Source organism: Lampetra fluviatilis, chromosome 33 (assembly GCF_964198595.1).
Source record: "Lampetra fluviatilis chromosome 33, kcLamFluv1.1, whole genome shotgun sequence".
Taxonomy (NCBI): domain Eukaryota; kingdom Metazoa; phylum Chordata; class Hyperoartia; order Petromyzontiformes; family Petromyzontidae; genus Lampetra; species Lampetra fluviatilis.
The window spans coordinates 9,564,323-9,587,236 of NC_136307.1; the positions used below are offsets into that span (position 1 = coordinate 9,564,323).

Genomic DNA, 22,914 nt, shown 5'->3' on the forward strand with positions numbered 1-22,914 from the left:
GTTGGTGTGCGATGACGTCAGACGAGTCTGGGCTGTACCAACAGCGGCGGGGGTGTTTAAGCGAAAGTGAGAAAACGCGCCCGGAACCAAGCGGCTACGTTCGCGTAGACCATGTCCACGCTGAACGCTTCGAACTTCAACGAAACGACGGCGCGACTGGTGCATCCCCCACGGTGCAGGGGAGCACAAAGCGAACGCGTCGTTTGGAGATTCGCGCCTTCACACAGACACACATCCCACCCCACCCCTGTTTCGAAAGCGATAATGGTACAGCCATGTTGTGTGTGTGTGTGAGAGAGGAAAGTTCCTCTGACGTACATGCCCATATAAGGAGTCGTTGTCGTTCGGTGGTGATGGTGGGGTGGGGTGGGGGGGCTTTTCCGTATCCACAGCAAGTGGCGGTGACGTACAGGCGACGGATCGTTCCTTCCGGCGGCTTGTTGAAGCTGCTGCTCGCCGGAGAGGAAATTTTTAACTTCGCCACTCCGTGGTCCGTGGGCCCCCCTTACCCCCCCCCCCCACGTGTCTCACAGCTCCTGTGTAGAGCCTCCATCATCAACATCGTCGTCTGTCTGTCTGGTTGACACGTGGTAAATTGGCCCACACCTTGGTAAACGAACACGCAGTCGTTTGCTCTCTCGCCCCCGCGCGTAAAGTTAGTTTCGGTTTCAAATGCGAGGCGCGTTACAGCTCAAGTTGACACGACGGTGGTGTGGGTGGTGTGGGGGACGCTTTAGTAAGAGACGCGGAGTGGCACTTGTGGAAGGATGTGTCGTGGTTAGAAGAAGGCGCTGGGCTCGGAATGGCACAGCCAGAGAAAGGGGACTGAACGTCACGAGATCGCTGTTCATGGCGCCAGGAGGGTGGTGGAGTTGTCGCGCCGTGACCGCCGTGGGGAGGCCTCCATCTAGCAGTGGATAGACCACGGCTGGTAGTGATGATTGTGATCAGGGGGCCGTATATCAATGACGTCACGCACCTAGGGGGGGGGGGTGAGAGATGTGACGTCACATCAAAATGCGCAACTTTAAATAAATATAGACAAACACGTTCTATTTATTTAAATATACTTTTTGATAAACGTTTTCTCCTACAACATCAGAGTGCAGCGCCACATTAAATACGCACTACAATGACAATAGTTTAAAGCGATTTGAAACATGTTTATATATGTTTTGGGGGGGCAGAGCTTTGTGACGTTATATTTGAGGGGGGGTCTGACTTTTTGTGACGCCGTGTGACGAGGGGGATGGGGGTCAAAAATCGTCCAAAATCGCGTGACGTCATTTATGGACGGTCCCTTACGTCACGTGGAGGCATCCATCCAGCATTCAATAGACACTGGCTGCTGCTGCTGATGATAGGGAAGGCGTGGTGGGAGTCCTTCATCCAGCAGTGGAGAGATTATGGCTGACCGTGATAGCAATGGAGGAGGCTCTATGAGAATCCAGCAGTGAATAGACCATGGACTGTCAATCCTGCTGCTTGCTACTCGTGATGATTGCGTGGGGTGCTCATCCAGCAGTGGATATAGACCACGGCTGCTGCTGCTGCTGATGATGATGACGACGACGATCGCTGTGTACAACTGAAGCAGAATGGTCCTCTGATGAATTATTCAGGACCCCCACCACCACGTGAACTCGCCCCGAAGTGAGTGACGTGGATCGGGCCGAGAGATCAAAAGGCCAAGCGACTGAGTTGTCTCGCTGAGCTACGAACCTTTGCGAGCCCCGGTTCGATTCCCGCTCACGGCCACCGCCAGTGAGGCTTATCTGAACCGGTCCCGGGCCTCTCCAAGGTCGACTCAGCCTCAATGAGTACCCCGGTTGCGGTGTGTTTAAACATCGCCACTGGGGAGACAAAGGCGGCGTGGTGCTGGTCACCCACCCCCTCGTGTGCCGTGCCGGCCTTCATAGGTCTTCGCTAACAGCACTTGCCCCAACAGTGTGTTAAGGCTATACGGGAGATCTTTGTCTAGAAATTAACACCACGGGCCGAAGGGCACAAGAACCACCACAAGAAATTACGCCTTACATTCCTCACTCGGTGTTTTCCGGAACGCTGCTAGGCTGGATTTGAGTAGGGATTGTCGGCATTAGGTACTACTACTACTGCTAGAGGACAGGGTATATAATACACCTGTCCACAATCTGATATTATTATGGTACCCAATGAAACTGTACCCGTGGAATACTACGGGAAGGGGGAGTAGAGTTAAGGATGTTAATGATGTTAATGATGTATGGACAAACTAAAAAGAAGCGGGAAAAATTATTAGAAACACGAGGGAACGCGTGGACAAAGAATTGAACAACTGGAGCAAAGGGTTGGGAAAGGCGAGGGTGAAGATGGATCGCCGGGCAGGAATGGGAGCAGGGGGAGAATGGTGACCGGGCCAAGATTTTTGGGGATGAGAGGGGAGAGACGAGGAAGGAGGAACCGAGGGTGAGCTGCCCGGTTCGGCGTCTGTCCCAGCAGGGTTCACAGTGGGGGTGGTCACACAGCAGTCGCGTGATTTACTCGAGGAATTGGATGATTTTGGGTGCTGCGGTGGCGAGATGTTAACTACCTCGCCTGGTATACAGGAGGTCGTGGGTTCGATCCCGACCCTGACTCCCGCTGTATATTTGGAGTTTGCATGTCTCTGTCCCCGTAGTCGCGTGTATTTTTATCTGGGTCCTTCCGGTTTTTCCCTACACATTTAGAAACGTGCGTTTAGAGTCCTGTTTTTGGCTATCATTTGTGGCCAGGTCGCGTCTGAAAAAGAGCTATATAGCTCAGTGGGCTTTACCTGGTAAAATAAATAAAAGTTTAATTTATAGCTTAGTTAATTAATTATTATGCGAGATGGATGTGGCGTGCGAAATTAATTCCCGGTAACAGCGTTCCGGACTCTTCCAGCTGACATTCAACACTGACCACAAGACATTGCTTATACCTAAAGCCAGGCAGCCACGTGTAAACGACCAAAACACGAAGGCAATGCGATAACATTATCGACAATCATCAGCCAAGAATCTCTCCACTTCTGGACGAGGCTTCCCCCAATCCACCGCCATCTCTCAGGGTTCGCCACATGCAACGTTTCCAATCTCGCGCCTTCACACGAGCTGATTACATCGCTGCCACCTCCACGGTGTTCGTCATCTCGAGACGCGTTGCCACCCCCCCCCCCACCTTCCTGACTTTGCTGCCACTCCGTCGTTTGGCTCGACCAGCGGCGCGCCATCCCTTCTAGGCATTACGTGGCCTGCCCCAGTCCGCTAAGTTTTCTTTGAAACAATGTTTGTTATTGTTTTGATTGATACTGCTTTGGCCGTGGTGCGTAAGCACGGGTAACGGGCAACGAACTCAATATGTTGGTAAATACCACGAGTGTGTATGGTGCTGGTCACCCCCCCCCCAGCCCCTCGTGTGCCGTGCCAGCCTTCATAGGTGCTACTCCCTAATAGCCCTTGCCCCAAGTGTCTGTGAAGGCTATGCATGTACTGTTTGTGTGTCGAACTTCTTTCGCACCGTACGTAGCCAACCGTGTTAATCGGAGGTGCTATACGGGGGGATCTTTGTCTTCTTTTGTATATATTTAAAACAGGCAACATTTCGGACAATGATCCTTCGTGCGCAGCCCTCCCTTATTGAATGAAGAAGTGACATTTTCAGAAACGTCTCCTGCTAGCTATATGTATGTTTTTGTCCTTGCCCATTTAGGGCAGTGTTTTTGACGAACGCTTTGACTTAACTTTCTGAACGGCGCGCACGTGATGCCACTACATGCGCACGTTATCTGTCCGTGTTCCTCTTTCTGTTCGCGTGGCTCGCAGAAGCTCACCGACCGCTTTGTGCATCGTGTGCGTACTTACAGCTGTTGTTTCCCGTTTCTTTACCAGTGTCCGGGTTTCGTTACCAGTCGACTCGGGCAAACGATGACGATAGCAAGCCAAAACTTGGAACCAATGTAAGTCGAGGTTGCAATGTTTATGGTGATGGTGACGAGCACACAAAATAGCGTAAATGAACCCGAAAACCGACGTTGCGGTCACACATCGTGAATTGAAATTCTGACGCAGCTCATCGCCCGTGCCAGATTCGATAAACATGTGTGCCCCACTTTGTTGGAAGTCAGAACTCCACGACTCCAGGAAGTGGCCCCGCAGCTTGCCACAGCGTAAGGGGCCCGTGGTGATTTACAGGCAACGTGAGTTGAGCGTGGACAATTAGACCCGTACAAAAGATTGTTTAAAAATATATATTTTGAATTTTTAATGATAGAATATAGTATTGTCATCAGTATGACATACCTATACCGAGTTTGCCGTCGATACGACATTGGGAAGACGGTTGAAATATAGTTACAAGATTTGAGGATACTACAACAGAGTGAGTTAAATCAAAGCGTGTAAAATGTAAAAAATATATAAATTTTAATTTTTGTATGATAGAATATATTATTGTCATCAGTATGACATAAGTATACCAAGTTTGCAGTCAATAGCACATTGGGAAGTGGGTAAAAGCTGAGTTACAAGATTTTTTTAAGGATACGACAACATACGGTGTGAGTTACATAAAATCGTGTAAAAGGGAGGTTTGTTCCGTGGAGAGACGAGGTCCTCTCGTGTTAATGTCTCTGCCATATCGCCGGTGGCGATTCTATAGAGGTTGTGTGGGTACCCGTGTCACCCCCACCCCCACCCCCTAATGATTAGCAGTGCCCCCCCCTCTCCGCAACCCCCTTTGCGTGCCCCTTTTTAGAAGGAGCTTGTGGTGGCCGGAGATTGCACTCAAGTTCAAGAGTTTATAACGGTCGGTGCCGTGCACAAAACCGCACCATCACTTCCTTCCTCATGCCAGATGCCGCAGCAATAGTGCAGTCGAAAATTCCCCCCCCCCCCCCCAATACGTAATATTTACGTGTTGTCTCGCTGAGTATCTTGTGTTTACTGGATCCTGCAATGTTTGACTATACTACACCACGCTGGTCAGTGGGTGTTGATTGAGTTGTTGGACCCAGCACCGGTTTAGATGTCGCTCGGCACTGATATTAACCACCGCGTGGGTCGGGTATCGAACTCAGGTGGCCGGGTTCTTTTGTGAAATGCGCTCACCACTGCGCCACCGCTCCACCCGGGTATGTTGCTAGTGTAATGATGATGATGGCCAGATGATGGTTGGCGGTCGAGACTAAGAACGGAGTGGTAGCCAGAGGAGGGAACGCACCCGAGCTAGCGGCCGCAGCGGAGATGGAGCGATGAAATATATCCCTCTTCTTGGTTCTTTTGGTAAAGTCACGTAGAAGGGAAATAATAAAAATAAAACATAATCAAATACAATTCTCACGACGTTTCGGCCACAACGCAAGCAGTCGTCCTTGCGTTGTGGCCGAAACGTCGTGAGAATTGTATTTATTTATGTTATTATTTCCCTTCTACGTGACTTTACCGAAAGAACCAAGAAGATGAATCCCTGTAGTCACGAAAGCTTTAAGTCGAAAAATAAATCCCTGTGCACGGATGATTACGTGGCAGAACCGTGGGACATTGTCAAACAACCGTGTTGGCTGCCCGATATCCAGCAGTGGATTGCCCTCCGATGATTATGATGCAGAATTTCACGAACCAGTTTTGGGATAACTTCATCTTTACCGAACTCGCACTTGACCACCGTGGTGAAGTATGATCAAGCAACGGACGCCAATGTTGCCCTCGACAAGGGATGCCTTAATCCAGCAGTTGATTAATCACGGCTGACGACGACGACGACGATGATGATTGTGAATAATGCTGCTGTAATTATTTGAACCGTGCCGAGTTAATATCGAGGTCCTCACAGCCCATCATCATCATCCTTCCTCCTCCAACCCTTACACCTCCGCGGTCGATAAAGTACCACTTCGTACGGGAAGTCAACAGTGTCCGTCGCGTATTGACGACGGAACTGTGCACGTGAGGACGTGAGCTCTCGGCACGCCGCTTACATCACAGGCTACGCTCGATGTTTGCTCATTAGCGTTCTCCCTCTCTCTCCTGGCGTCTCTCGCCTCGAGGGGTGATTGTTCGGGAGGGAGGGAGGGAAGGGTTTGGTGGGTTTGAACCAGTGCGAACGAGCTGCGGTCGGCTTGCGCGTGCCTGTGCGTGAGTGCGAGGGCGGGGTAGGGTTTTACAACAATGCTGCTCACCTCGTCCCGAGCGGCCCCTCCCCCCCCTTCCCATCCCCTCCCTCCCCTACCCCATCCCCTCCCTCCCCATCCCCTTCTTCACTTTCATCCGCCCACACACGTATCCCCCCCCCCCGTCTGTGTTCCTTCTTTACATCCGTCCGTTCTCCCGATATCCATGATTCCATTTCCTTCCATCACTTTTTCACCTTCTCCATTCACTCACGCACGCTGTCCCAACGTAGTCCCTCCTTGAACTCTCCCCACCTTCCCACTCCCTACCTCCTGTGCACTCCCTATTCTTCCTCTAACTCATCCCGACTCACTCTCCCCCCCCTCGCCCTCCGTCCATTCATTGGCCACAGGAAAATTCGGATGATAATTACGATCCATATAAACACCCAAGTCTCATCAACCAAACACTATCTCGACCCAAGTCTCATCGACATCATCTTCAGCCATTGCCCCCCTCCCATCTCTTCCGAGACACCGGGACTATACCCCACTTAAACATTGGAGCCGCTACTGCTCACATCCGAGTATTCGGCTACTACCCACGAGGGCGGTGGGCCCCGTTTGGAAGGCTCGCCTGGGGCACCCTCCTTGCCCTTCCTACGACACGAGCTCCTTGTACTGATAACACCTTAGCGCTCCCTCTGTACCCCCCTCGTCGCGAGGCGACAGCGTGGTGAGATGTTAACTACCTCGCCTGATACACAGGAGGTCGTGGATTCGATCCCGACCCTGGCGCCTGAATATTTGGAGTTTGCGTGTCTGTCTCCCCGTGGTCGCGTGCATTTCTCTCCGGGCCCTCCGCACCCCCCCCCCCCACACACATTTAGAATCAACGTGCATTCAGAGTACACATTAAGCCGCATTGTTGAGCTATAATTTGTGGCCCGGTCGCTTCTGAAAAAGAGCTAAAGAGCTCAAAGGGCCTTACCTGGTAAAATGAAAAATAATTCAGTTTAGTCAGTGTACAGCACACGAGTGGTGCTAACACCGCGATGTAAACACTTGCTCGGATCGTTGGGTCTTCAGAGCAGAAGGGCGCAGGGCTCACAAGGGATCACGGGTGTCTACAGAGTGTGGTGTCAGCCAATCAAACACGAGTACGAAATAGAACGCCAACCAACTATCCAACTGAGAGTACTCGCTTCACGAACCCTAACCAGACTAATCAACCAAACACTATCTCGACCTTTATACCCATAGACGTCACGTGTACTACTCATACAACTAATCAACGAGCGAACAAGCCACTCGTATAAGCTGTAACCAACTCTCCGTTCAATCACAAGGACCGTATTAGCTCTACTCCTAACCCTAACCAACTAAACGACGAGCCACGAGTAGCAGCCCTCTCACTCACCACACCCTGCACCAAATCCGTTCAATACTTCTCGTGTCAACAGATTGGCGCTGTGTCCTGGGGGGTGGGGAGCGTGGTCAGTGACGCGCCCCGCGCACTCTGCCCCCTACAGAGGCATGACCTCTGGCCGAGAGGGAGACAGACGAATGTTTCACTTCCAGTGGCTCCTCTCTCTTCCCGTGGCTCCTCTTAATCCACTGTGGCTCCTTGCTCTCTGCTCTTCTCTCTCCCAGTGATTCATCTCGTTCCCTGCGTCTCCTCTCTCTCCCTGTGTCTCATCTCTCTCCCTGTGGCTCCTGTCTCTCCCTGTGTCTCATCTCTCTCCCTGCGTCTCCTCTCTCTCTCCCTGTGTCTCATCTCTCTCCCCGTGGCTCCTCTCCTCTCACCCCGCACAGAGAGCCGCTTCCTCCTCTCGCTGCTCGACCGCGGCTCCCCACACCCCGGGCGCGCTGAGCGAGGTTCGATATGGCTTCTGCACCTGCGGAGATCGTCGTGGTGGGCTCATGCATGACGGATCTGGTGAGGTGCGGAAAGCCCCTTGCGCGTGGCGACGAGCCGCGTTTATTCCCTGTGCGTTTTTTTGTTCCTCGCTTATTATGATGAGCGGTATCATACATCGCCCGTGCTTTTTTCCCCATCGTGCGTGATTTGTGATGAGCAGTGTTGTGCCCTTGACTTTGTGCTGCCCAACGCGATGAGCTGTGTCGTCCTGTGTGTTTTGTTGCATTTGTGATCGCCATGAGATGTTTTTTTGCGTTCTGTGCGATAGGCTGTGTTATGATGCCCCCCTCCCCCCCTGCACTTTGTGTTCCACGTTGCGACTGTGATTAAATGCGTTTAGTGCCCTGCGATTTGTAATATGTTCTGATGATGTGTGAAATATAAAAAAAAGGCTGCCTCTCCCTTATCTCTAGACCAGTGGTTCTTCTTAACCTGGGGTGCACGCACCCCTTGGGGGTGCGATATGTTCTTTCTGGGGGTGCGAGACGTCGCCAGATTTTTTTTCGAAGGTAAATAATCGAGAAGACAAATTAGGCACGGGGCCCGTTAGACCCAACTACTTTGTTTTATCAAACCGATGTGTGTGTTAACATTATTATTTTTTAACGGTTGTGAACCAAAGGGGGTGCAGGCTGCAGTAAAATGTTTACAAAGCAATGTTCTAGAGATTGACCGTGTTCACAGTGAGACGGACTTTGATTTACTTATCGTTTTAACCGATGACCCTGCACGACATCACACGACCAGACGTTTTTTTTCTTGAAAACTAACGAGCGACAACTCAACAAATTCGTCAATGACATGTGCCATGAAGAAGGGTCCATTGCCCGAATCGTCACCTATTATATATCTTTTACATAAAAGGCCACAATGTCATTGACAATTGTGTTGAGTGTTTTTTTGATCTTCGTGTCAGTGCTGTGCGTCGAGGAGCTGTGTTATGCCCTGTGCCTTTCGCGCGATGAGCTCTGCACTCAACTTTGCTGGTCGCTTTGTGATGCGGCGGCTATGCCGGCCTGTTAATCAATTCAAATATGCTCAAAATGTCCCCCCCCAATATAGTTCTTTAAAATAGATTTCTGTTTATATGATTGTGGTTTGGGTTGTACTTTATTAATCCCTAATCTCTGACATTACATACACTGAAACAAGAAAAGGTAAAACATAAAAAACAGAGCAATGTAATACAATACACTATTAGACATTATTGTAAAAAAATAAATAAAAAGTCCATCCCATGTGTTAGTGATTTTTAAAATATTTTAGGCAGGAAATTTGTTTTCAAATTGAGATTTATTTTTTCTGGATTGGGACCTCCAGACCCCCTGGAATATTTGGTCCCCCCCAATGTTGACTCCATGGCTATGGCCTTGCTGTGAACCAGTGCTGGGGGTAAGGGTTGGCGAATCACCGAGAGATTTGTCTTGAACTTCTGAACCAAATAAGCCACGATTTGGCCAGGACAACTGCAGTACAGCAAGTGGGTTTATGAGCCAATTTTACAATAATCTTTGTGTCATAATCCTGTTAGGTGTATGGGTTTCATTTAATCCCAAATGAAAATTGGCTCAACATTCCATTGTGGCAGGACCCTCCAGAAAAAAAAACCAGTATTGAGACTCAATAAGGCCTCAATGGAGACATAAATAACACTGTAAATGTGATTGAAGATTATTGACCAAAAATCTGTAATCACAGTTTCGTGGTTCCTTGTGTTATGTTCTTTAGTAAAATTATCTTTTTCTTGGTTCTTTCGGTAAAGTCACGTAGAAGGGAAATAATAAAATAATAAAAATAAAACATAATAAAATAATTCTCATGACGTTTATTTTTATTATTTTATTATTTCCCTTCTACGTGACTTCACCGAAAGAACCAAGAAGATGAATCCCTGCAGTCACGAAAGCTTTAAATCCAAATAAAATTCTCTTTGTCGAGACCTTCGTTATAACCCCACTTGTTGACACCACACTCATCGTAATCATCTATAGACACGCTGTGCCCTTCTGCTTTGAACACCCAACGATCCCTTGCAAACCCCGCGCCCCTTCTGCCGCCCCTTGCCCAGCTACGCCCCGCGGCTGCCGCGGGTCGGGGAGACGGTTCACGGACACCGCTTCGCCGTGGGCTTCGGGGGCAAGGGCGCCAACCAGTGCGTGCAGGCCGCACGGCTCGGCGCCAGCACGGCCATGGTGGCCAAGGTACAGGGCCGCGCGCCCACGAGGTCACCAGCGGTTCACTCTGTTCTGCCAATTCGGCGCTGCGGTGGCGAGATGTTCACTACCTCGCCTGGTGTGCAGGAGGTCGCGGGTTTGATCCCGACCCCTGACGCCTGCTGCTGTATATTTGGAGTTTGAGTGTCTCTCTCTCTCTCTCCCCGTGGTGGTCGCGTGGATTTTTCTCCGGGTTCTCCGGATTTACCCTCCACATTTAGAATCAACATGCGTTTCAAGTATTTGGCTGCTGTACACTTACACACGATGAGACACTTCGTAAGAGCTATCATTTGCTGCCAGGTTGCTTCTGAAAGGAGCTGCATAGCTCAGTGGACCTTACCTGGCAAAATAAAACATTGTTTGATGGTTTAGTTTAGAAATAAAATAAAATAAATCACGACGTTTCGAACGCAACACAAGCGTTCGTGCTCAGGTGAAAATCGTGATAGCTGCGATGTCTGCTGTGAGCAGGAGACGATTTTCACCTGAAGACGAACGGTTGTGTTGCATTCGAAACGTCGTGATTCTTTTTCTACCTATGTGACTTTACGGAAAGAACCAAAGAGTATGGATTCCTGCAGTCACGAAAGCTTCAAATCAAGATTGGTTTATCTTCTTGGTTCTTTCGGTAAAGTCACGTAGAATGGAAATAATAAAATAATAAAATAAAACATAATAAAATAATTCTCACGACGTTTCGGCCACAACGCAAGCAGCCGTCCTCAGGTGAAGACCAGGTCTGTCGGGGAGAGGTCTTCACCTGAGGACGGCTGCTTGCGTTGTGGCCGAAACGTCGTGAGAATTATTTTATTATGTTTTATTTTTATCATTTTATTATTTCCATTCTACGTGACTTTACCGAAAGAACCAAGAAGACATAGTGCCACTGTTGTTGTCTCCCGTCTCTTTCATCTCGGCTAAAGTGTTGACCCCCGGGACAAGGCGGCTTGGGGAGGCCTTCATCCAGCAGTGGATTGACCATGGCAGATGATGATGATGATGATGTAGAATTGGTAGTGGCTGCAAGGGTCACATCAACTATTGACATTTGCCGTAATAATAATAACGAAGCATTGATTTGTTGAATGAAGCCGATTCTTAGGCCCACGATACACACATCGAAGTGTGTGTGTGAGACTCAATTATTATCAAACTGTACATAATAGATGTGAATGCTGCAGTATGGTCAAGCCCCCATGAATTGGCACGGAGTGGGGAGGCCGTCATCCCGCCGTCGATTGACAAAAGGCTGCAGACTAAAGCTAAACATACAAGCCCTGTAGTCTTCTCCCTGTTACATAAACTTGAAATGTAAATATTACAACTGTACCTTGCTCTGTCACGTTCCAATGTGCCTGCAAAATGTTACTTGCGCAACGCGCATTTCCCAAGAGCGGTTGCGGAGCGCGGTTGCCAAGGGCCCTGGTGCAAGGACTTAAAAGGGGCTCCCTGTTCAACTTTGCGTAGCCCCGGCACCAACAAGCCCCCCCCCCCGGCCCACGGGGAGCCCCGGTGCAATTGCACCGCGTGCACACTCGGTAGCTGCGCGACTGCCCAAGCCAGGAGTCAGGAGCTGAGCCAGGAGTCAAGGGATGAGCCAGGAGTCAAGGGATGATCCAGGAGTCGGGGCCAAGCAGGGAGTCAGGAGCCGAGCCAGAAGTCAGGAGCTGAGCCAGTAGTCGGGGTCGAGCCAGCTCACGTCCTCTCTCTCTCCCCCCACCCACCCCTCTCCTGCCTCGTCCTCTTTTCCACTCCACCCTGCGGTGCGCAGGTCGGAAAGGACACATTCGGAGACAACTACATTCAGAATTTCAAGGATAACGGAGTGAACATAGGTGTGTGAAGGCCCGGTGGTGCCATAGCGTGGACGGCGTGGGTCCCAGTGCGAGGAATGAAATGGGGGGAGGGGGGGGGGGCGGCGGGATCCCCACCTACACGATTCATTCCGCACTATTCGTAGCCACGCACCTGGTCTACTCTGGCCCATGGCTCCCGGTGCAATTGCACCACCTCCGCACTCTCGCTGACATTGCCAAGCCCAAGGGTTCTGGCAGCGGGGAGCAAGTGATGTGTTAAGGTGTGGTGGCATCAACGCAATACGTTGTGTTTATCTCTTGGGTGTGTGTGATTGTGCAATTGTGGGGAGCGGTGGTGTCGCGGTTAGCGCGCCGCGCTGTGAACCCGGCGATCCGGGTTCGATTCCCCGCTCACGGCCAACACCCAGTGACGATTATCTCAACCGTTCTTGGGCCTCACCTAGGTCGACTCAGCCTCAAATGAGTACCTGGTGCGGTGTGTAAACATCGGCACTGGGGAGACAAAGGCGGTCGGGTGTGATGCTGGCCACCCACCCCCTCGTGTGCCGTGCCAGCCTTCATAGGTGCTCGCTAACAGAACTTGCCCCAACAGTCTGTTACAGGCTATATAGGGGATATTTGTCTTTTGTGCACGCTGCGCTACGAACCCGGCCAAACGAGTTTGATTCCTGCTCATGGTTAGGTATCAATATCGGAGACAAATATCTGAATCGGTGCTGGGTCTCCTCTATGTCGACTCAGCCATCAATGACTAGCTGATGTGGTGTATAAATACCACCATTTAAATGGCTAAGGTGGTCGGGCGTGGTGCTGGCCACCCAGCCCCTCGTGTGCCGTGTCTGCCTTCATAGTTACTCGTGTAAAGCACTTGAACCAAAAGCCTGTTGAAGGCTACATGGGGGATATTTGCCTTTGTGTGTAGAGTGATAGTGCAGTTGTTTGCTTTCTGCCCTACATACATACCCGAGGTTCAATTCTCGTGCGTGGCTACGCTATCTGAAGGCTTTAACTTTTGGCCTCCCCTAGGTCGACTCAGCCTTAAATAAGTACTTGTTAAACAGCGCTGCGGAGGCAGGAGGTCGACCGTGCGTGGTGCCATTGGACACGCCAGCCCCTGGTGTGCACCCTGCCAACCTTGACCCTCTCCCGTTCCAAGGCGTCTGCGAGTGGCAGGGCGGGTGTCCCGTTCACTGCTGAATTTCGGAACACGCAAGCGGTTCAGCGTCAATTTTATTTCGAGTCGTAGTATCGTCGTCGTCGTTTTTAAAGACATTGTACTCACCACTGATAACCATAGCAACACGACCACACTCTGCAATGGTTGTTCGCCAAAACCGTGCCACACGCTCTCCTGGCATGGCCTTGTGGGAGCCTCGGTATGTCTATCCGACCTGAAGACGTACTGATAAAGTAAAAAAAAAATTCGAATCCGTTCCGATGACGTACACGTGCGTAATCATTCCCGATGACGTACGTGTATACGTACATCACTGGCCGCTCACCAACAGCACCGGCTCGCTGTGTAGTCTGCGTGGCTTCGCGTTGCTCAGCGGGAGGCTGTGTGTCTCTTCCTGTGCGCGGCGCGAGCACGCAGATCACGTGGGGCAAGTTTCCGAGGCGGCCACTGGCGTGGCTCCCATCACGGTGGACGATGAAGGTGATGTGCGCCCGTGTCGCCTCTCCGCTAGTGCCCGCAGGCTGCTTCCCATATATATAGATATAAAACTAAAAAGTACCGGTGTTTGCGTCGCTGACAGATGTTGGGTGAATCGCCGCGACGTGATTCGCCGTTTCCGTTGCGATGCGTTTTAGAGCTTTTGGGTCCCCGAATAGGACGAGGTTGAAAAGTCGACAAAAAGTCGCGCAACCTGCGGCTCAGGAGCCGCACGTGGTTCTTCAAGAACTGCTTGGTGACGTCATTTGTTAAGGACCACCATCTCGTATTCCCATGCATTGCCGCTCTTGAAATATAGAGTTTTTTTTATCGAATTCGAAAAAAAATTGTCTCTTCTTGTTAGTTTGGTTGCCGACCCCTGGTTTGCATCAGAAGTAGTCGGGCACGTGCGGGAACGCCGGAGTTAATTCACGCGTCTCATCGTGCCGGCACGTTGAGCTTTCGCGTTATTTCGGGGGTGGCAGCCGAATGAGGGGAAGGCGTCCAAGGAGGGGACATTCGTGCAAGGAGACGGAGCGATGAGATCGCCGCGCTTGCAGGTGCTCGTCGCTCTCCGTCGCATCGGCAGAACCGTGCCACACGGCGACGGGAGGCACGAATGCACCAGCGGTGGATTGATCGTGGCAGACGATAATAAAAAAAAAACGAAGTCAAAAGTCGCCAAGGGGTTCCATGAAGTCTATTGAGGTAGAGTAGCGCCTGCCACCCCTGCCCCTCTCCCCGCCCCTTGTTCAAATGTCCACGTGCCCCCCCACGGCCGCCATTGCTGGGCAACATACGGTGCATTAATTTGCGTAATCAGATTTAGAAACCCAAATTACTGGACCAATTTGTAATTCAGATGCATGTTACCAGTTGGATTACAATTACAAATTACAGCTGTAATGAAACTACATATTCTAATTACACGTGTAACTTGAACTTCTTTCGCACCGTACGTCGCCAACCTTGCCAGTCGTAGGTGCGGGATACTCGGCTACCGATCACAAAAACCGCAATTTGTAATGGGGGCAACATATTTGTAATTGCAAGTAAAACGGTCGGGTGGGGGATACGGCCCGTCTCTGCGTCACGTGTCAGGGAGGAACGCGATCGTCATCGTGCCCGGAGCGAACCTGTCGCTGGGCCCCGAGGACGTGGCGCTCGCGCGGGCGGCCATCGCGGGCGCTCGCGTCGTGTTGGCGCAGCTCGAGGTGCGGCCCGAGACCACGGCGCAGGCGCTGCGCCTCGCCCGCCAGCACGGCGGTGAGCGGCGCCCGCACGTGCACACCTCACCAGCACCTCGCCGCAACTCACCGCACGTGTGCACCTCGCCGGCACCTCGCCACAACTCACCGCACGTGCACACCTCACCAGCACCTCGCCGCAACTCACCGCACGTGCGCACCTCGCCGGCACCTCGCCACAACTCACCGCACGTGCGCACCTCACCAGCACCTCGCCGCAACTCACCGCACGTGCGCACCTCACCGGCACCTCGCCGCAACTCACCGCACGTGCGCACCTCACCGGCACCTCGCCGCATCTCACCGCACGGACGCTACACCTCGCCTTAACCCGCTGCACAGGCTGGCACCTCACTGAAACTCTCCGCACGGACGCACACCACGCCGCAACTCATCACACGTACCTGGAAGGTGTCTGAGGTTCCTCACCAAAAGTAATGGAATTAAATACTTAAATGACGTGCACTTTAGATGCTGCCCGTGTCTGCCGAGTCACTGCACAAGCCTACACCGCCCCGTGCATCATCGTGCATTCCTGCTCCTCCCTGTAACTCACGTCCCGTTTTGATGGATGAGGTTGGCGATGATGACCACCACCAACACCACAATTATTATTAACCTCACCACCATTAGCACTACCGCCGTCATTCTAAGCACCATTACCAACGCCACAAAATACAAATATCACCGATATAGCCTTAACAGACTATTGGGGCAAGTGCTGTTCATTAGCACCTATGTTGGCCAGCTCGACACACGAGAGGGTGGGTGGTTGGCACCACATCCGGCCACCTTATCGCCCCAGTGCTGATGTTTACACACTGCACAAGGTACTCAGTTGAGGCTGAGTGGACCTAGGAGAGGCCCAGGACCAGTTCGGATATTGGTCACAGGTGTTGATGGCCGTGAGCGGAAACCGAACCCGGGGTCGCCTGGTTCGTAGCACAGCGCACAGACCGCTGCGCCACCGCCACCGCCACCATGCTCCAGGTGTTGTGGGACAATCACACACACACACGATGCGCGTTAGTGACCGGCGGAGTCGCGCGTGTGGCTGGGTGGGGCTGACGATGTTGCAATGTGCTGGACCGTCCCACTGTGACCTCACTCCGCTGTTCCGCCCCGCCGCTGCTGTCCGTGGTGCCGGCAGTGAGGACCATCCTGAACCCCGCGCCCGCCGTGCCGGACCTGGACCCGGAACTCTACGAGCTGTCTGACATCTTCTGCCCAAACGAGACCGAGGTTTGTGACGCCCCCCACCCCCACCCACCCAACCCTTAAATAAGCATTGAGGCATTAATTCTAGATTTGAAGCTTTCGTGACTGCAAGGATTCATATTCTTAGGTTTTTTCGGTAAAGTCACGTAGGTAAAAACATTAAAATTAATAAAAGTTAAATAAAATAAAAATCACGACGTTTCGGAGGCAACACAAGCTTCCGTCTTCAGGTGGAACCGTCACAGCCACGACAGCTGTATCAAGTAAATGATACAGCTGTCGTGGCTGTAAATGATACAGCTGTCGTGGCTGTGACGGTTCCACCTGAAGACGGAGGCTTGTGTTGCCTCCGAAACGTCGTGATTTTTATTTTATTTTACTTTTATAAATTTTAATGTTTTTACCTACGTGACTTTACCGAAAAAAGCTAAGAACATTGAGGCATTGCTGCTCATCTCTGAGCCGGCGATGGAAATTTCACATTGCAATGGTGGCGGAGAGTCACTCCGTAGGAGAACCACTGCTCACTTCCCCACAATGACCCCGGAGGAATGATGGGACAACTCCACCCCCAACCGGGATTTGAACTCTGCCACACTATGGCTGAGCCCCCTGCTCATTGGCGTGGGAATACACGGGGTAGCGAGGGACAGTGCCCCCCCCCCTCCCCAACGTGTTTACAGGAATGAGCCACCGCTTATCTGCTTATATATTTAATACTACTTCTTCTTGGTTCTTTCGGTAAAGTCACGTACAAGGGAAATGATAAAATAATAAAAATAAAACATAATAAAATAATTCTCACAGGTCTGTCTTTCCGACAGACCTGTTCTCTGTTCTTCACCTGAGGACGGCTGCTTGCATTGTGACCAAAACGTCGTGAGAATTATTTTATTATGTTTTATTTTCATTATTTTATCATTTCTCTTCTACGTGACTTTACTGAAAGAACCAAGAAGATGAATCCCTGCAGTCACGAAAGCTTTAAATCGAAATTTAATACTACTTGTTTATATTCCGGTTGCTGAGTTCAAGCCAGAAGGCCTGTGGCCGGCGCTTGGGGTCACTAATGACAAGACACGTGTCTTGAATTGGGCAAGATTATGTACGTTGTATGTGTGTTGAACTTCTTTCGCACCGTACGTAGCCAACCGTGCTAATCAGAGGTGCTGGGGAATATAGGAACTGGGGAATGTAGACGATTGGAGTGGTCAATTCCCTGCTGAATGTAGGGCTTCCCAGTTCACCACAACTGCTCACAATTATAAAAAAAAACATCGGGCCGGTGTGTGAGTGTGTGGGGTGGGGGTACAGGCGAGGCTGCGTTGGCTGGGGCATGTAGCTCAGCCACCGCATGCCCAAACAGCTTTTGTTTGGCCTGATAGAGGGCGCTAAATGGACACGGCATGGGCTAGAGAGGAGATGGACAAATGCCGTACAGAAGGATGTGTAGCTGAGTGAACTTGCCGATGACCGGTATCAGCGGTGTCAAAATCGGCCTCTGGGGAGGAGGCTCGTGAAGGACGCTACTGGCCAGTTGGAGGCAGTCACCCTCCAACAACAGCAGAGAGTAAAAGAGTGACGCTCACAACAACGACCGAAGCGCCGGGCAGATAAATGCAAGTTGGCACAGTGGGGAGCACAGGTGGTGCATCTTCCATTCATCCCAAGTTAGTCAACCCATAGCACCTGGGTGTCCTGTGACCTCCTGCCAGCAGCGAGCCTTCCACGCTTCACGTGGCCTCAACGTGCACCTACGCTGGCACAAACAGCATGGCGACGTCACCGCCACTTAGTGGCGAACGGCGGCTGTTGCTGCTGCTGTTATTGGTGGGGGGGGGGGGGGTAGCTGAAATTGTTGCTTTTGTTGTTAGTGGGGGGCAGCCGGAGCCGCTGCTCACTGCTTTGGTTGGTGGGGGCAGACGGACCTGCTGCTACTGTTGTTGTTGTTGGTGGGGGGTGGCAAGCAGAGCTGCTGCTGTTGTTGTTGTTGGTGGGGGGTGGCAGGCAGAGCTTCTGCTACTACTGTTGTTGTTGTTGTTGGTGGGGGGTGGCAGGCAGAGCTGCTGACGGGCGTGGTGGTGAGCGGAGTGGAGGAGGCGGGCCGTGCCGCCACGCTGCTGCTCGAGCGAGGCTGCGGCGCCGTCGTCATCACGCTAGGGCGCCGTGGAGCGGTGGTCGCGAGCCGATCCGATCCGTCTCCTCGCAATGTCCCCTCGCCCAGCGTCACCGCTGTGGACACCACGGTGAGCCGGATGCTGCTGTTGCTCGCACGCTCGCGCGCTCACTCTCACCCGTCTTTATCGCTGCGACTAGATTTGGAGCGGTGGCGCAGCGGTTAGCGCACTGCGGTGCTAGCGTGGCGACCTGCCTTCAATTCCCGCGCACGATCAACAAGTGGCGAATGTTTGAATCGGTCCTGGGCCTCCCCCGAGGTCCCCTCGGCCTTAAATGTGTATTGGACGCGGTTGCTGTAAACACCTGCCTTATGTATGGTGCTGATCCGTTCAAGCACTGTGCAGGCTCAACCCTGCTTAGCCCCTGAGATCTGAGGAGATCGGGAGAATTCCAGGTGATTTGGTCACGGACCATTTAGATTGTAAATACAAATAAAGAGACACGCGAATTGTTCGATGCTCCAGAGACCCCTGGCGTTAACTGCGACTGACTTTGTTTGACTCTCTCCTTCACATCATCATCCCCCTTCTCCCAACGTCATCTCCATCATCATCATCATCATGATCCCCCTTCTCCCATCATCATCTCCATCATCGTCATCATCCCCCTTCTCCCATCATCTCCATCATCATCATCATCATCATCCCCCTTCTCCCATCATCATCGTTACCATCATCATCAACATCCCCCTTTTCGCATCGTCACCATCTCCATCATCATCATCATCATCCCCCTTTCTCCCATCATCATCATCATCGTCGTCGTGGCATCCCAGGGAGCCGGAGACAGCTTCGTGGGCTCGCTCGCGTTCTTCCAGGCGCGTCTCCCGGGCCTCCCGCTGGCGGAGGCGGCCCGGCGCGCGTGCCACATCGCGGCCGAGAGCGTGCGCTCAGCCGGCACGCAGAGCAGCTACCCGGCGCGCGCCGCCCTCCCCGCCGCGCTCTTCCAGGAGCAGTGACGGAAGCGGAGGAAGCTCTCCCGGGCCGGTCGCTCGCTCAGTCAACCGTCCGCCCGACTGCTCGATCCATCCACCGCACGCTCAACCGCCGCTTGCTCGCGCAAAGGGTGGATTGCGAGGATGGAGACATTATCCTGAGATTTGAGGAATAAATGTCAGGCGCAAAAGCTTGTTCTGGTGCTTTTGTGAATGTATCAACTAAAAGGGAAATAATAAAATAATAAAAATAAAACATAATAAAATAATATAATATATTATTTATTCTTTTATTATTTCCCTTCTACGTGACTTTACCGAAATAACTAAGAAGATGAATCCCTGCAGTCACGAAAGCTTTAAATCGAAATGTATCAACTGTTTTTGTTGACCTTCCCCCGCACCTCCGACGAGCACGGTTGTCTACGTACGGTGCGAAAGAAGTTCAACATGCATAGATACATTAAAAGTAGGGTTGAAAGTGTCTGTGTGAAGTGGGGGGAGGTTTGCCATCACGTCACTCTCCGAACGATGGTTGGACATGAACAACGCTTTAGTAAGACGTCGTGTCACTCACAAGTCACTTCTTACCCATCATCAATGGTCTATCCACTGCTGGATGAATGCCTCTCTAAGCCGCCACCAACTCTATAGATCCTGTCATTGTAACAATCCACGCAGCACCCACACACGAGCTCATTTCATCATCTTCTTGGTTCTTTCAGTAAAGTCACGTAGAATGGAAATAATAAAATAATAAAAATAAAACATAATAAAATAATTCTCACGACGTTTCGGCCACAACGCAAGCAGCCGTCCTCAGGTGGAGAACAGGTCTGTCAAGAAGACAGAGTCATTCAGACGTCGTGAGAATTATTTTATTGTTTTATTTTTATTATGTTTTATTTTTATTATTTTATTATTTCCCTTCTACGTGACTTTACCGAAAGAACCAAGAAGATGAATCCCTGCAGTCACGAAAGCTTTAAATCGAAACTCATTTCATCACTCAATCTCCTCGGAAGTTATTGTGAGTGGAATGCTAAAAACGAAAGGGGAAGGGCACTAAACGAGCATGAATCATTTTAAACTAAAGAGTAAACAGTAAAGGGTAAACAAACAGAAGAGGTGTAGACACGAAATGGAAATGTATGCTGAACTTCTTTCGCACCGTACGTAGCCAACCGTGCTAATCGGAGGTGCGCACCAGGTACTCATTTGAGGCCGAGTCGACCTAGGGCAGCATCGGGACCGGTTCAGATGATCGTCACTGGTTGTTGGCCGTGAGCGGGAATCTATTGTTTAGGGGCCGTCCATAAATGACGTCACGCGATTTTGGAAGATTTTTGCCAACCCCCCCCCCTCAAATATGACGTCACAATGCTCTGTCCCCCCTCCCCCCAAATAAAACATGCTTCAAATCGCTTTCAACTATTGTCATTGTAGTGCGTATTTAATGTGGCGCTGCACTCTGATGTAGGAGAAAACATTTATTAAAAAGTCTGTTTAATTAAGTAGAACGTGTCTATATTTATTTAAAGTTACGCATATTGATGTGACGTCACATTTCTCAAGCCCCCCCCCCCCTTGTCACACATCGTCACAAATGTCTGACCCCCCCCCCCAGGTGCGTGACGTCATTTATGGACGGCCCCTTACACAAATGTTAGACGAGAAACGGGAGCTACAGAGAAGACAGAGATTAGATGAATTCGTTATTTTGTTCATATTAATTATGCTTCGTAGGATATGATGTTGAGCTATTTGACGCGAATCCTCTTGAGCTACCTGGGGCGCTTTGCTTTAGCTTACTTTACTCTCGCTATAGGGCTACCATCCTCCTGAACCCGTATCCCTGTCACACCCCCATGCCCCCCCCCCCGCGCCCCCACATGGCCGACTGACCCCCGGTGCCCTTGCGTAAGACGCCAGGCCGACAGGATCCGGGGGCCCTGCCCATGGAGGTGTTGGCTGGGGGTTACTCAGCCCTCGGTGGTTGCGCAAATGTCCCGAGGAAGAGCTCCAGACTCCACCCGTCCCTCTGTGCCCCCCCCGCCCCCCAGGGGGAGGAGGCGTAGACGTTTGCAGATGAGCACGGTTGGCTGCGTACGGTGCGAAAGAAGTTCAGCATGCAGTACGTACCTCACCTGTGCTCTCACCTGCCCGTAGCGGAAGGCGGTGATTCATGTACAGACGCCGTGAGCACAGTCCCACGGTTGGCCAATTGCGAAACAGTGAACCCAGTTTGGAGGAAGAAGAAGAAAAGAAATGTACCTCCATAGCCCACGCGTAGTTTTATGTAAACGCGTTACATAATAGTCAAGGGATGATGGCCGGTGATCGAGACGAACGATGGAGTGCAAGGCCGTAATCTATATATATAAAATCGCAAATCTGTCTGTCTGTGTGTGTGTCTGTGTGTCGCCGGACCATACGCAGTTTCATTGGACGGCGGTTGCCCCTGGCAACGGGTAGCGACGCATTCGCTGCCGGGTGGACGCCATTTTTAATTCCCGTTAAAAATATGCGCACGCATTTGTGGTATAAACTCGATATACCCAGCGTTGCCCGGGGGGAAAATACATTTAAAATCTTATGAAAACTTTCAAACATTACATACCAATGAAAAAACAACTGTGAAATTACTTTTAAACCCGACGCGCCAAGAATCGATTCTCTGAATCGCGCAAAGGAATCGAAGGTTTTAGATTCGGACGATTCCCGTTTACTATAAGTTGCTTAAAGTCGATATAAACTGCTACGAACGGGAAATATCCGGCGTTGACCGGGGCAAAAATGTAATTAAAAACTCCTGAAAAAATATAAAAATAAAATAACAATGAAAATGAAACTCTATCATTCAAAATGTAAACCCCCAACATGCCAGGAATCGATTCTTTGAATCGCACAAAGGACTAATCGAAGGTTGTAAATTACTTTAGGATCGCGCTTCCTGTTTAATATAAGTTGCTTATAGAGTTGATATAAACTGCTACGAATGGGAAAAATCCGGCGTTGACTGGGGCAAAAATATAATGGTGAGGGCGGTTGTGAGTGGCGATTGTGAGTGGTGATTAGTGAGTGGTGAGGGGAGGTTGAGTGGTGAGGGTGACTGGTGAGGGTGAGTGGTGAGGGTGAGTGTTGAGGGTGAGTGGTGAGTGGTGATTGGTGAGGGTGAGTGGTGAGGGAGAGTGGTGAGGGTGAGTGTTGAGGGTGAGTGGTGAGTGGTGATTGGTGAGGGTGTGATTGGTGAGGATGAGTCGTGAGGGAGAGTGGTGAGGGAGAGTGGTGAGGATGAGTGTTGAGGGTGAGTGGTGAGTGGTGATTGGTGAGGGTGTGATTGGTGAGGATGAGTGGTGAGGGAGAGTGGTGAGGGTGAATGGTGAGGGTGAGTGGTGAGGGTGAGTGTTGAGGGTGAGTGGTGAGTGGTGATTGGTGAGGATGAGTCGTGAGGGAGAGTGGTGAGGGTGAATGGTGAGGGTGAATGGTGAGTGGTGAGGGTGAGTGTTGAGGGTGAGTGGTGAGTGGTGATTGGTGAGGATGAGTGGTGAGGGAGAGTGGTGAGGGAGAGTGGTGAGGGTGAATGGTGAGTGCTGAGGGTGAGTGTTGAGGGTGAGTGG

The 22,914-nt window shown here is 51.1% G+C and overlaps 1 protein-coding gene across 4 annotated transcripts; it reads left to right on the forward strand.

The window, feature by feature from the left end:
* The first annotated feature begins 422 nt into the window (after positions 1-422).
* RBKS (ribokinase) lies at positions 423-20,064 on the forward strand. Of its 4 annotated transcripts, XM_078872071.1 has the most exons (11): positions 488-590; positions 3,891-3,958; positions 4,756-4,806; positions 7,925-8,053; positions 10,099-10,231; positions 12,018-12,081; positions 13,658-13,720; positions 14,819-14,983; positions 16,115-16,206; positions 18,240-18,428; positions 19,136-20,064. In XM_078872071.1, exons 4-11 carry the CDS (start codon positions 7,995-7,997, stop codon positions 19,316-19,318), a joined length of 948 nt encoding a protein of 315 aa, XP_078728197.1. In that variant the 5' UTR covers positions 488-590; positions 3,891-3,958; positions 4,756-4,806; positions 7,925-7,994; the 3' UTR covers positions 19,319-20,064. The 4 variants fall into 4 exon arrangements, with proteins under 4 accessions (XP_078728199.1, XP_078728197.1, XP_078728198.1 ...); XM_078872073.1 differs by lacking the exons at positions 3,891-3,958; positions 4,756-4,806 and having other exon boundaries at positions 423-490; XM_078872072.1 differs by lacking the exons at positions 488-590; positions 3,891-3,958; positions 4,756-4,806 and having other exon boundaries at positions 7,561-8,053.
* Positions 20,065-22,914: the final 2,850 nt, after the last annotated feature.